This window comes from Venturia canescens, chromosome 3 (genome assembly GCF_019457755.1).
Source record: "Venturia canescens isolate UGA chromosome 3, ASM1945775v1, whole genome shotgun sequence".
In the NCBI taxonomy this organism is placed as follows: Eukaryota; Metazoa; Arthropoda; class Insecta; order Hymenoptera; family Ichneumonidae; genus Venturia; species Venturia canescens.
The window spans coordinates 1,762,348-1,776,548 of record NC_057423.1 but is presented as its reverse complement, the minus strand read 5'-3'; the positions used below and the strand labels follow the sequence as shown (position 1 = coordinate 1,776,548).

The window sequence follows — 14,201 nt, the reverse complement described above, 5'->3', positions numbered from 1 at the left end:
ATGATGAAGCCCGCCCGCTAGAGCGTCCATCCTGCATCGGGATATGCTGGTCCTAATAGCCGGCTTTCAGTTACCGCGCCGAAAGCTCAAACGAATGAACGTTCTCGCGCTCGTTTCTCGTTCGAAAAACGTGCCTCAAACTTCTTCTTTCCAGTGGGTTCAGTCATTTTTTTAAATCGTGCGCGTTCTCTTGACATTCGGTGGATACGAATCTCGATGTAACCAGCGATTGCGTTCAATGACAATTGTAAATAAGAAGTGTTCCTGACCCGTAAACAGGTCATTCTTCAAAACCTTCGGAAATGCGTGATTCGTTCCATTCGGTTTTTCCAAACTGCGAAAATATGCTCGTTCTCTGCACATCCGAGCGCGTCGAGTGTTCCACGAATGAATCGTGATTAAAAATCAAATTGACAGCAATTGACAAGTGAAAATGGAATTCGACAAGTTTGATGAGTAATTTCCGCTTCACGATTCAGCGTTAAACATACATGATGTGGATATCGATTATCAATTAAACTTTTGGATTCTTTAGTCCTCTCACAGAGGCAGTGTTGAAAAACAATAAGAGTTCGGTAAGAAAACGCTCGATTATTCTTTTTTCTTGTTTCTTTAAAAAATAGTTCTCGCGGCGTCTCGACTTCAGATTTCCTCACCTCCGAACCCAACGTATCGTAATAAAAAAGTACGAATTTCATTCATAACGTAAAAACGCTCGGAGGTTTTGCTTGTCGGAATGTGGTAAAAGAAAAAATGTTGAAAATCTTAGCTTCAATGGTTAAATATCTCAAGTAAAATGGGCAAACTTACGCGGCACTTCGTACACGAGCCCTTGTCGAGTGAATCCATGCGTGAGTGCGTGAATCCACGCCACCCATAGTGCTGCTTTTTGCACACGTAAAAATATATTCATACGAGTGTGCGCGTGTGTCCGCAATATATAAATATATAGGGAACGTATCGCTCGGGCGAGATCGCGGCTGCCGCTGTCGCGTTTCTGTTGCACGAGCGCGCACGTGGATCCATTTAGATAAATATAGAAGCTATAGGGTGTTTGGTGACACTATCGCTGAATAAATACAGTCTGCTGTGCTCTCTGCCGTATATCCACCCACATATTATAGCAGAAAGCGAGGACGTGAGAATGATTGGGACGGAGAAAGAGAGAGAGAGAGAGAGAAGGAAAGAGCACGCGTTCGGTTGCTCGCCTCTGACCACGACGAGGCTCCGCCAAGAGCGTGTCATTGATGTTTCGAGACTGATTTTTCCGGCTGCTTTTCAAAAGTGAAAACGACCATCGCGCTAAACGTTTTCCAGGACGTTCTCGTCGCGATCGAATGCCACTAAATCTGTTTCCAAGTGGTCCAACAAATAAAGCGGACTCATAGTCACCCGATTGACGATCGTCGGAGTATTTTTTTACGTACAATCGTTGCAAACGTTTCTTCGACGAGAGCAGCGAGTTTTTCCCCTCGTTCTTTCACGTTTGTTGTTTCGTGACGACAGTGCCGGGAGAACGTGTATTACTACTGTGTCTGTGTGTCCGTGTTCCCCTTGTGTTCTCGAAATAAAGTCCGGCACGAGCAGGAGAGAAGAATCGCGAGGGCGTGCACCGTGCGCTCTAGTGTGTGCTCGCGGTTATGCAGCGTCCCAACACCATCGCGCCGAGTCTTCGTAATGTGAGGTCAGCGGATATTTCATCCGCGTACGCCTGTGAAACTTTACATGTGTTTCAATTTCGAGTAGGTATAGTATATTTCAAAATTGGAGATTTTCGCATGCTCCTCACTATTTTCGACGATTATATCAACGAGAAACGATGAAAAATCATCACTCAAAAAATGACGTTTCTGTCGTTTTATACATGAGCGAAAACTTCCATTGGTTACACCATTTTTCATCTCACATTTCCGGTTAGTTCACGGCACAGTCGAGAGTCCCGGAAAGGTCATTCGAGCACTCGAAAGATTCGTTCTGAATTTTCCCCTGTCGAAACCCCCTCGAATCACTTTCAGCGTTAGCAACAGCAGCGTTGCACCTAAAGCGCAGATTTCCCGGGCGCAAAGCCTTATCGTGACGTTGGAAATAGCGAGGGACGCTTGTTTTATGCTCGGTATGAAAACTGCCGGAATGAGACGACGGGAAACGGAAGTTTCGTGCACTAGAACCGTGTTCATTGCACCGTCAAATATCCGAGCTCCACTGATATTATGTCATTGTTAATTCCGAATAAAAACGAAGCGAAACAATATTTATACGATGCAAATTTGCGAATAAATCGCCTACGGAGTGCAGCGTTTTTATTAGCAAAGCTCGTGTGCCACTTTTGATAGGCGCTCTCCCCGATACTGCACCGAGCTGCAATATGTCAAAGCTTATATCTATATTGCTCGCGCTATATCGTGGACTTCTGGTGTTCCACTTTTCGCGTGATGCAATCGCGGCACGTATAACACTGTAATACATAATTGGTCTGCCGGCATAACATTTCAGAAGCGAATTTACGCATCGTATACGCAGATCGTTAAAGCCTATTGCACGAAAATGTTGAAGGACGTGAAACTTCGTAATCTCATAGCAATGTCCGATTGTATCGCTGCCAAATATTTTCACGGACTCTGAATTATTTCATAACGCGAGTCTTCTAAACAACTTCTATTTTTACCGTTTTTTTTTAAAACTGCCCGATGGCAATTGTTAGCGTCAGCTTCGTCAAATTCGAGGGTAAACACTTGCACATTCCGAGCCGAAAATCGTTTTCCATGAACGAGTTTAATACATAACCGAAGCGAGGCGAGGCTTTCAGCCTCCGTTCGCTTGACACAATCCAAATCATTGTTGATTATGGGATCAAGCGTCCGAAATAACTGCCCGGTACGCTGACGAAAAAGGCAAAAATAGTTCAGGCTGCTCGGTACCGCTATTTCAGACCGAACATCGCTTTTTGGAAAAAAACTTTCCCAAACAAGAATCGTAGAACTCCAAGAAGCTTTCAGTTCTCCAACACGAAAAAATGACCGAAAAAATAATGAGCTGCCCACCATCGAATTGTCGTAGAAATTAAATTTGTTGCGTCCCCCTAAACACCGGAGATATTCTTGCCAGACAGAGTCATTGCTCCGCCCTGTACATGGATACGAATAAACGTGTACCTACTGGTCAGACGTTAGAATCCGGCTCGATGTTCTTCTATCGAATGTGCCCGTGATTATACGCCTTCTCGTTGTACAATATCGGCTCTCGGACTCTGCGTTTTTGAGATAAGATAACGAAAGCGGTTATCGACTCTTGACACTTATTTCACCTGCCCGATCGTGTATTAACAGCGAGCACATCGATGCTGAAGGTATAAGGTTGTACACATCAACTCGAGCGTTATCTTACCTTTTATCTCTGACCTCTGCTCCCCATATGCTTTTTTCTTTCCATAGAGACGTATACACACACATAAATATGTGTTTGTGGTTAGTGGACGCGATACGACGCCGATGACGACGACGTGGCTGAGGTTAAGCCACCTCGTATCCGGTATAAATGCGCCGCCGCTGCTGCTAGTACTAATTCACTTCGAGCTATACATATATACACGCATATCCTTCCTCGACGATCGGCCGATCGAGCGCAGCAACGTCTACATCTTGGATACAATCATCCCCGATCCTGTGGCCGGTCACTGAGAGAGCAAGCATCTTTGTAAACTTTTTATCCTACGCGGTATGTCAAGAAGGCGGAATTTGAAGACAATTTTTTTATAGCGACATTCTGAAGTTCGACTTGAGACTGGTATTGAGGTGATCGTAATATATTTAGCGTGAAATTCACCGTGAATTTATTCACTGCGGAGACGAGTTAACGAAAAAATATTTCAATATTTGCCGAATTTTCAGTTTTATAATAGTAAATATTGCAGATTGTGAAATTTACGGTACGAATATACTAAAATTTACAAAAAGTTTAGTGAATTTTACGATGAATCACGGTAAAATGCCTTTGCCCTAATGTAAGTATTTCGTAGCGCACTGAAATGGCGATTTGCACACTCTGATGAAGTGCTGGAAATCGGCCGATTTAGCGACAAGATATCCGTACCATGTCCCCAGTACAGTTGCATTCTAGCATAGACATTCGTACGGAAATTTGCACGGTGCAGCGCGGTAAAATTCACCGTAACGTTAAAATTTACTAAATACTCCGGTAAAAGTTCCTACTGTGAACAATGAATATTATTTTTTTTATGGGAAAATGCAATTTATTTCCCATAGTAATACCATGAATCGCAGCTCGTCACCGAACTATCGTTAGTGGACGGTAATTTTTCAAATTTAATTCTCTTCGTGTAGGGTGGATTTAGCGTTGTAGCAGAATCGAGTGTGCAGTTTAGGAAGAAGATTGCGGAGAGTTTCGTCCAGTTCTCTTTCCTGCTGATTAAATTTGCCATCTTCCGAATTCGTTTTTTTTTTGACATCAGCTCGAAATTTAATTCTCGCTTTTAGCCGAAACTTTTTCTTTCTCTTCGTCTCGTTATTTTTCACTTTATTTTTGTCTCTCCTCAGACTCGCCAGACCCTCCGCGCTTTTGCGACTCCGGGGCCCTGCTCCGGACACGATCCACGATCTGACGGAGGGATTTGCATAATTCCAGTATCTCCGCCCATATCGTTCAGCTTCTCAATTATTAGTTGGAATTTAAGACGTGTTTAAGAAAATAGCTCTCGAGCAACGAACACCGCGATCGTGGGAGATGATTTTTTTTTCCTAGTTTTTAAAATTGAGGTTTCAAACAATTTTTCTCCCGTCCATTGGCGTGATGCGCGTTGCATTGGAAGAGCGCGAGTTTCACATTGTCCAGAGAAATAAATGGGCGTAAAAAAATGAGTGAGCTTCGCTACCCGTTCGGCTCAGACATTTTTCATACTCATTTTGACCTTTCATAAGAAACGCTATTCAAATATCCGGTCAGCGTCGTTTATCGAATCGATCGTTGTTAAAAAGCTGTTGCCTTAGATAGGAATCGACTCCTTGCCGTCATTCCCTTGGGGAATGTGAACGTTTGTACTTTCTCGACAAGGTTTTCTCAGTCTCGCTGGGTTATCGTACAATCTCATCGATTATAATTGAAAAGCGCCACACGTGTGCCAATACATAATAAGTATCAAATGATTATTCTCGAAGGGCCAACAATGGGACCGTGCTGTTAAACTGGCCATGAGAAATTGTGCATTAACTGTAAAACGTAGCAGCTTGCGGGGTTTTCGCATTGTAAAAAATGGTCACTCTGTTGGCGTCTTAGCGTCGAGGGGTATCTGCGCGCATAGACGTAAAGGTGTAAGCGGATTCTGTTAAAATTCCCGTACAGTCCTCAGCCTCGCTGAGCATATGTCGTTTCTCGAGCAAATGTCGGTCACGTCCTCTGCTTGTATTCTCTTTGCCCCTTTAAACTTAAGAGCAACTTTTACATCGTTACGTGGCTCATGATCGAGTGCTGAATTAAAAACGAACCATCCAGAAGAGTTTTCCCATTTTCTGTCCGGCTGCCCGCTAGAGAAAATTAACGAAAATTCGTTATTTTTCCAGTTTTTTAATACGAGTCGACGATTTTTCTCAACACACGAGCTTATTTCATCTCTCGTAGCTTCTTGTGACTGATAATCCAATCGGATAGCGAGACGACCGGGATGCATCGCATTACGGCACGTTCTGATGGGGCAGTCATCCACGAAAATCGTTCGTGCTGACGTAATCCAGTGATCGATCGCTCGACACTATTTTCCACTCGTTTTTATGTCGCGTGTGATGTAGCGCACAATCTAACGTTGATCTCTACACACGAATCTTGTTGAAGATTGAAGAGAATGATGTTCCCAGAGTGCTGGTCTGGCCGCACGCTCGTCCGTCCTCGTTGAAGTTCGTGTTTGATACGAACGAAGCAATTCTCCATTGCACATAGCAATAAAAGATTCGTAAACGTGACAAATTCTCGTTTCAACGACATTTCAAAACAAAAAATCAAAGACGAATATCCCATTACCCCTACCGAAGACCCGCACTCGAGCTACGCAGAGTAAATTCTGTACACCGCGATATTGGTATCGAGAGGAGCTTAGGAGGAGGTGCACACATCAGGCATATCGCCGATAGGCTTGTGTGTTGTGTGCTCTCTTTAAAGAACGTTGGGCGTTCACCCCGACCTCGACGCGGACACAGACTCCGGGGCACAAGTTCTTCTTTCCATCGGTGCACAAGTATTCCGGGGTGTGTGTGTGTGTTGCATAGAGGCGGTTTTCTTGCAACTGGTTCGAGTGCACCGTAGTGCAAAGGTTCACTACTGCATTGCGTTTGCTCGAGCTTAGCATTTCTTACGATATATTCATGGAGCATTTTTTCTTTTCTTTGCCTTTTTCCTTCGACTGCTCCTCGATTTCTTCTTATTTCCTTCTTTCTCCACGGTCACCTTGCTCCTTATTTCTGTTGGCTCGACGTAATCGAGTTTCGAACTGCGTTATGTGTTGGCATATAAAGGAAAGAAAATGAACGCATTAGTGTTGGCGGGGGAAATTGTGAAACAAGTGTCGACGACTGTTTCCGCGATCATTTCGGGACGACACAGTATGGAAGGGCAGACTTGTATCGCGAATATTGATAATATTTCGCGAGAATTTACGAATACGGAGAATGGATAACACGCGAAACTTCGCGAACCCACGGGGTGAGGAACGAACGAAAATGGAAGGGAATTGGAAAAATTGAAGGATGCTGGCCGCGCTCTCAACGGCGAGTATAATGCAGAGTCGTTAAAACATTGCCCACGACTTTATCGTCGCGGGTATTTCCTCAAAAACGTATTCTCGGACGGAAGAATTGCATCCTTAATTCCAGGCAAATTGGTAGTCTCCCGGACACATCTCATCTCTGGTTGGTAGAAAATGGAGACGTTGCGCCCCCCGTCCAATCGAATTCTTTCCATTTGGAAAAAGACTTGAATGAAGAGAGAAAAAAGAGATAAGTGAATAAGGAAAAGGAAAAGGAATTGAATCGAATCTGCAGAGGAGATAGAGACGGAGAGACGGACGAGAAGGACTCGATGAGAAATCGTGCTCCGAATGACAAGAGTGCGGAGATCTCGTTGCACACAGATCGCAGCTTCTCAAGAGCTCCTTTGAGAAAGAGAGGAAAGAGAGTAGGAGCAACCTCGCGACCACCGGCGTGCCGGAGGGTTGGAGAAACTCGAATAACGTAAAGGCGCACGTCTACCTACCGCGTGGATGAGCTGATTGCGAAAATAAACATTCATTATTGTAATTACTTTCCGCGACGTGGCCCCCGGGAGCCACGATCGAACCCGGTGTTCCTCTCCACCTTTTCTCTCTTTCCCTCTTTCTTATTATCTATAGTGTACCGTGCACTTACACAAGAGTACTCGTCCTCCGTACGTGCATCCACACATTCGGTAGTATAAAAGCACATAAACGCCTGTAAATCGTGTGCGCGCGCGCGCGCGTGTGTGTTCGGCTCCGAACGATAAAAGAGACGAAAGGATGAGAATATAAATTCGCGAGAGCGAGCTCGCAGAGGAGAGATCCGAGGAACATTCAAACTTTGCATATGTCGATTGCTAAATGCCAAAAGGGCGCAACTAATATTACTTTATCTGGTTGGCCGGTCGGGATCAAGCCTGTTTCTTGGCAAATCGATGCATTCTCAATTCTCGAACGTCGATGCAAAACGCGCAGGCCAAGAGAATTTCATTGAGCGTGCTGGTCGCGCGCGCTGGCTCCTCAACGACTGGCCGTTGTGCCGGGTTAATTACAAAGTCGATCCCTGAGAGCAGACGATTCCTTCATTAGCGAAGAGAAGAAATCGATTCCCCAGGTTCGCTCGTTTGCGTCGAGTACCTGCTCTTCTCTCTTTCCCTCTCTCGTTCTCAAACCTCCGCCGCTCTCGCAGCGATTTGGGCACATTTTATTATCCGCTGTTCCTCTCCGTTCACCGCGCGGATGCTGGGAATCAGCTGCGGTCACTTCGCCACATTAAGGTGTGGCGATCTCGTCATAGTTTTCGAGCTTCGGTTCCACAGTTTGCTGGTTAATCAAAGCACCGCGCGCATCCACGATTTTTCGCGAAGCCAGAATTCATACGCCACTTTTGTCGCGAGAGAAAATTTAAGACTCTCCCTCGTCGTCCAGTCTTCCGAGAGATCTTCGCTGTCCTTCTCCTCCAGTCTCTCCTTTGTAAACTAAACATTCAGTATAATACTGGCGGAATACACGAGCTCGGGCTTTCAACGGCTGCCCGCTATTGCCGTCTTTCATTCTTTCTCTTCGTCGTCGAAGTAAAGTTTCGCGAGAACCGCGATAACACGTCTATCGTGTGTGTTGGCTGGACGAATGCCGTGAATTAATTATCATGGGTGCACGCGAGAGCCCCGTGCGCGGATTCACGGGTCGCGCATCCCGCATTACAGCGCCTTACAAGAGCTAACGACATTGCAATCCGCCGTTCGAGATTACCCGCTGCTGCCGGGCAAACGGAAGTGACCCGCGTCGATTCCCGGCTCGTGCCTCCGCGGTTACGCCCTTGTTGAGCGCTGCGTTCCGATATGCACCGGGAGTCGGTGTATTTTTAATCGTTTCGCCAGGACGCATTCCTCGTCCGCTTGCACTTTGTCCCGCTCGGTTCTCTCGGGACTCTGACTCGCCTCTCGCCGTGTCTCCGTCTTCTTTGCTCTCCGGTGAAGCGTCGATCGTGCGCTGCAGTATTTCACGCCTGCCCACGCGTCCTCAAGAAGTCCACGCGGTGAGAGACGCGCCGCTTGAAATCCCCCGAGCGAGCCGAGCGCGCTGCCGACCGCCGGAGAAGGACGGAACGACTCGCGTTGTTGCTTTTGCTTCTGCTGCTCCTGTTCCTGCTGTTATTGCTGCCGATCCAAGTCTACACGTATAAGTATTAAAGCCAGCGGAGGTGAGACGCGAAGGTGGAGATGGAGGAGGAGCTCAGGCGTTCCCCTCTGGGAACGACCGTAATATCATACGGTTATACTTCCCAGTTAATGATCCGACAGCCAACATAGAATATCCTCGTGGCTGCGGTGTCGCATGTACGCTCCTTCGTTATAACCCCTATTTTCCCGAGCTACAGCCAGCGAGCGAGCCGCATATCCATATCTCCGTGCGCACAGCGATTCACGTTCATCCGCACCGTTTCATTCCCTATATAATAGTTTTTGATTGATATTCATCGGGGATCTCTACCCGATAAAGTACGCTCGTTACCTTCTACGACGATTACGAATATCGAAGTTGTTTACTTTCGTTGTTGCGCAGCCGATTAAAACGTGTCCTGAATCCGGTTCAGGCTCCGAATTATATTCCAGAACTTTGTTCATTGACGAGCAATAGGTTTTGTAACGAGTATAGACGGGATTAATCATTCGTAACGGACTCGAAATAGGCTCCAAGGTGCACCAAATTGAGGGAATGGCAATCGGTTAATATTTCAATAACTTATACCCCATTTACACTCGATTTATTCAAGCATGGATGTACTCAACCGCGCGAGTAAAGTTGGCTCGCAGTCACCACTCAAATATATGGGTAGGCGTCTGAGAGAAACCACGGAAAGGTGCCCTGTTGAATCGAACCCTGGGGGGTCTTCTTTTCCGGGCTGCAATACGCGCTCCAGGCTTCTCACTCGCGCGCGTCTATATATTCACTGCTATCTATACGACTTTGGCGAGAAACTGCGTAATCGTTACCACTGCAGTGTTCTCTTCTTCTTCTTCTTCTTCTTCTTCTTCTTCTTCTTCTTCTTCTTCTTTTTCTTCTTCTTCGTTTTATTATTCCATCTAATGTGTAAGCAGTGAGGAAAAAAGAAAGGGCAGAATGGAAGAAAGAAGAACTCGCACAAATACGGGTCCCCAACGACAAGTATACGTGGCAATAACTCGAAATTACATCGAGCATTCTTTATGGAGTTCTGATGTACACGCAGCTCTGTGTATTATAGTTGATCTTCCGCGTGAAATACGCACGAATTGTAGTAGTCGAGTAGAGACCTTACTCGTTTTATCGCTCATTTCATTCGTTAAATGCATTCTCGGTTGTTTGTATACTGCATATTTTAGCGATTTCATAGCCTTACATTTAATTGTTAATTAAAAATTTCTCGTGCTGTATATTCGTAGGCGCACAGCAAATCGATTGAATCCGGATAAAATTTGCACAAGTTAAAGAACCTTTAAAACTAAATCTTCGTCCACGTTTTTTTTTTCTTTCTTACAATTAACCGAAACTCAAATTCCACCGGGGTAATCTTGTACGGGATTAATTGATCTTGGCTCTGGAACTATTAGCTATCGCTTTAATGTATTTCCGCGCTAGGTCCATTACAGTCGATGAATGAGGCGATCGCTCAAACAGATTTGCCACTTTTTTGCACTCATTATTTTTCTATTTCCACGAGAGCCAATAAATTGACCGATTAATCATTGTGGAAGTGAGCGAGGGAAGAACTGCAGCAATGGGATGTAAGCAAGTGCGTTTGGTCGTAACAGTCGCTCCTACGGTAGAGTCTTCACGCCCCCTTGTATATTATACCCCGTCTTGCTCCTCAACGCCTCTCAAGAAATGCACCTGCATCAACAGCGTCGACATGCCCATTCACGAAATTTTATGACAATCATAAATAATCGGTCCCGTCATCGTGGGCGCCACGCGAGAATTAATTCCTGTCAATTGCCTCCTCACCGAAGAATTGTATATTTACGCTGGTCACTTATTTCGGGACAAGTGTAGACGTCGTGCGAGAGCATTATATTATCTTGTTCATATGGATCCTCTCCGATCCGTACGCGGCAGACGAAACCCAGAGATTTCAATATAGATATAATTGTTGTTACCTCGAGAGCCTGCGCTCTGGCAAACGCGCCAATTTCGTCGGAGTAATTTGAGTAGATCAGAGTCAACGAACTCTGCAACTCTCTGCAACTCCCGCACGAAAACACCGGCGCAGGCTGCTCTTTTTTCGAATCAACCTTTCTTTATCGGACTTTCGATTTAGTTTAAGATTTTTCATTCCCAATGTTTGCACGCAATTACGCAAGTGCAGGATTACCGAGCAGCCCAATTGAGTATCTCGTTTTAGTTCGCAGCTATAAATTCAAGTGGAATTTCACTCGCGTGTAACACACCAACGCTCGCTAAATTGTTTACACAACTCGCTGCCAGAAACCATGGCGACTGCGTATACAGCTGTGGGGAAACCCACCCGCAATCATTATTATCCCGATCGTATTTGTGTCATTGGACTTCTATATTTGCCCATCGGGACAATGCTTCCCGCGGTGATGAGGCGACGTATCCCAAATTAAAGGCATATCATAAGCATCGTTTTCTAGTTACTCTTCCGATCACTCGATTGCTTGTAATCTATTTTTAGAACAAAACTGAGCAACGAAGATTACATTAATTTTTTCAACAATTTTGACGTCTCTGACGCTCGGGAAGTTTATCGAGAATTTTTAGTCTTCGAGCCTTCGATTGGTTGGGATTCGACCGAATCGTTGAAGCTTCCGGATTTTTTAAAGCTGCTCGCATCCATCGTATCGCGAGTCTTGTAGAGTTTTGAGGTTTTCTTGATAAGTCTATATCCAAGTATACAGCATGGAAATGAGTGCGGGAATCGGAGAGAGGAAAAGATCGGGGATGGAAACAAGCCGATCGGTCGCTATCCTCTCGTTCCGGGATCGATACAAAGAGCGCAGGCCGCATGTCGATAGCGAGCGGAAGAGAGGGTTCGCGTTGGGATACATTACGATGAAATTGCGCTATCCGTTTGACCCGCGTGATTCGCTACCAGCAGCACCGAGACAGGAAAAAGGACGAGAGAACGATCGATCGATCGCGATTTCGATTTCTATCGACGTTAACTCGAGAGAAATCCTCCTCGTATATTTATTCTCGCGAATCTCACTGCGAGAAACTTGTTCGAGTGCGTAAACATCGCTTTACAGGAATCGTAGCCGGTAAGTGGAAGGAATTAGCTCGACGACTAATCGCGCTAATTTCTTGGCCCGAGAACAACCTGTGTCCGGGACTTATTTACGCAAGGCATTACGTACTATTAACGTTCGTGTCTTATTACTAAGGTACGAGAGAGTAATCAGAAGATTTTGATCGATCGTCGAATCAAAGGGAATCCTGCATCGATGATTTTTTGCCCTCGATACTTTAAATCGGTAATAACAAAATAATTAAGGAGCTCGTAATTGGGTTTTTCATTTAAATGCGAAATAGCGGTATTTTCGAGCACGAAATATTATTTACGAAATACAGAGACAAGTCCGTAAAAGTGAGGAGAGCGAGTAGGTAAAAAGAGGTTACGCGAGTCGTGTCGAAAGTGAAATTAGCATAGCGAGGATCGTGACGAATTCGGAGGGTCAAACAGAGAGGGCAGAGCCAGGTCGGTAGACGCGGTTAGAGATATTTTGAGAAGATTTTCTCAGGGAGAGATTGTGAGGGAAAACGAATGCGCGAGAGAACGTTGAAACGAGGATGAGTGCGAGAACGCGGGTACGAGACGAATACGAAATACGAATAAGAGGAAGACCAAGAAGAAGAGGTCGAGGGAGTATTGCAAGAGAGTAAACGAAACGACGATCTCGCGTTCGGGTCAGCTCTCTCGTGTCGCTCTCTTTCTCCCTCTCGATTCCCCTCAGCAGCGAGCTCTTCCTCGCTTTTCTCTTCTAAAGCTTTGCTCGCTCGTCTATCTGCATCACCCACGCCAAAACTTTTTCTTGGCCTCACGCCAGATTCGAACGAGAGTTCTCTCGCATTCTCTCTAACTCGTTCCGTGAAAACGCGTCCAATGGAATAATTCGTGTATTCGTGTATGTGCAAGGTGCGATTTCATCGCACAAAGAGCGAGGAACAACCGCGAGTAAATTGCACCACCTATCGTTGTATTAACCGTTCGTTTATAAAGATAGCGAGACCGGCCGCGGGAGGAAGAGAGCAGGCAAAAACTACGGTACACATGTTTAAAGAGCCTGCAGAATGTTGAACAGTCGCGATTTCAGATAAAAAAAGAAAGTCGACTCCCGTAAATTACAACTAAGCGATATCTTAACGAGCTCGAAGACGATCATTTTCGCACCTCGATATAAATATTTAACGCTCGTAAGTGCACCAACTATTCGAGAAATTTTGCATACGCCTGATTTTCCTGCGCACATGTGTCCAACGCGATAAAATCTCCATCACCGGCATATAATAACGATAAAACTACGCGTTCATAGAGACCGGAGTAGCTCGGGGTTCGAGTATTATTACGATTTTGCTTCCTCCTGCGCAGAACGGCCGCGTCCACTTATTTATAAAGCGTTATACGTGCGCGTGAGTAATGTGAAAGTGCGAAGTGAATTTTTGAGTTTTCCCAGTTTTTCCAGTCGAGTCGTGTTATCTAAATATCGATCGTGATCGATGACGAATGCAGCGGAATATCTCCACGACTTCGTGTGTTCTGCTCGTTCGTCTTTTCTCGCCTGCGAATAATGCGCGAGTGCTGGGCGTCGGTATATTTTCGTTTTCCCCAGATAGCTCGCGCAGCCTGAAAGTGTGTCTGCGGATCCTTGACGCTGGAATTCGTTAGATGGCGAAAGATCTACAAAGCGACTGTGGATCGCGTGGCCAGCCCAACAACCCTATTAAGCTCAGTAAAGTATATTGGCGACGTCGAAGCTTGTTTTTCACCCTCGATGCGGCGCGTGGGCGGTGTTGAGACTTCTCCATCCTTCCCTTTCGCCCCTCGTCGTTTTTTTTTTTTTTTTTCATCAAATTCTCTTCCTTTTTATCCGTTCGTTCCCTTTGCCGAGCGATAAGCGGCCTATATGTGTGTATACAGATGGCGCTCCCGAGCAAAGATCCAGAGATCTACGAAAGCAAAGGAACGAAAAAACAAATCGCACACATATACGAGCCGATCCTCTCTTCGCGATCCGCTCAAGATCGTGTCTCTCGTCTCGCGCCAACTTACACGCGGTTATATATGTGCCACGTGTGTGGGTGGAGAGAGAACGATGGACACAGAAGGAGGAGACGAGAGGGAGAGAGAAAGGGAAGAAAGAGAGGAAAGAGTTGGCGCGAAGCCAGAGGATCTCGTGGGAGGCTGACCAAGCCGATAGACTGACCTCAGCCTCTGACCTCTCCC

At 45.7% G+C, this 14,201-nt stretch overlaps 1 protein-coding gene across 2 annotated transcripts in view; it reads left to right on the top strand.

Annotated features, from left to right (window-relative positions):
* Positions 1 to 613: 613 nt before the first annotated feature.
* LOC122408401 (uncharacterized) overlaps positions 614 to 14,201 on the top strand; it is a 198,619-nt gene continuing 185,031 nt past the window's right edge. Inside the window, exon 1 of one of the 2 annotated variants that reach the window (XM_043415169.1) lies at positions 614 to 1,742. In XM_043415169.1, coding sequence (XP_043271104.1) covers positions 1,641 to 1,742 — 102 coding nt within the window. In that variant the 5' untranslated portion in view covers positions 614 to 1,640. The remainder of the gene's footprint in view (positions 1,743 to 14,201) is intronic. The other variant, XM_043415170.1, reaches the window with a different exon arrangement.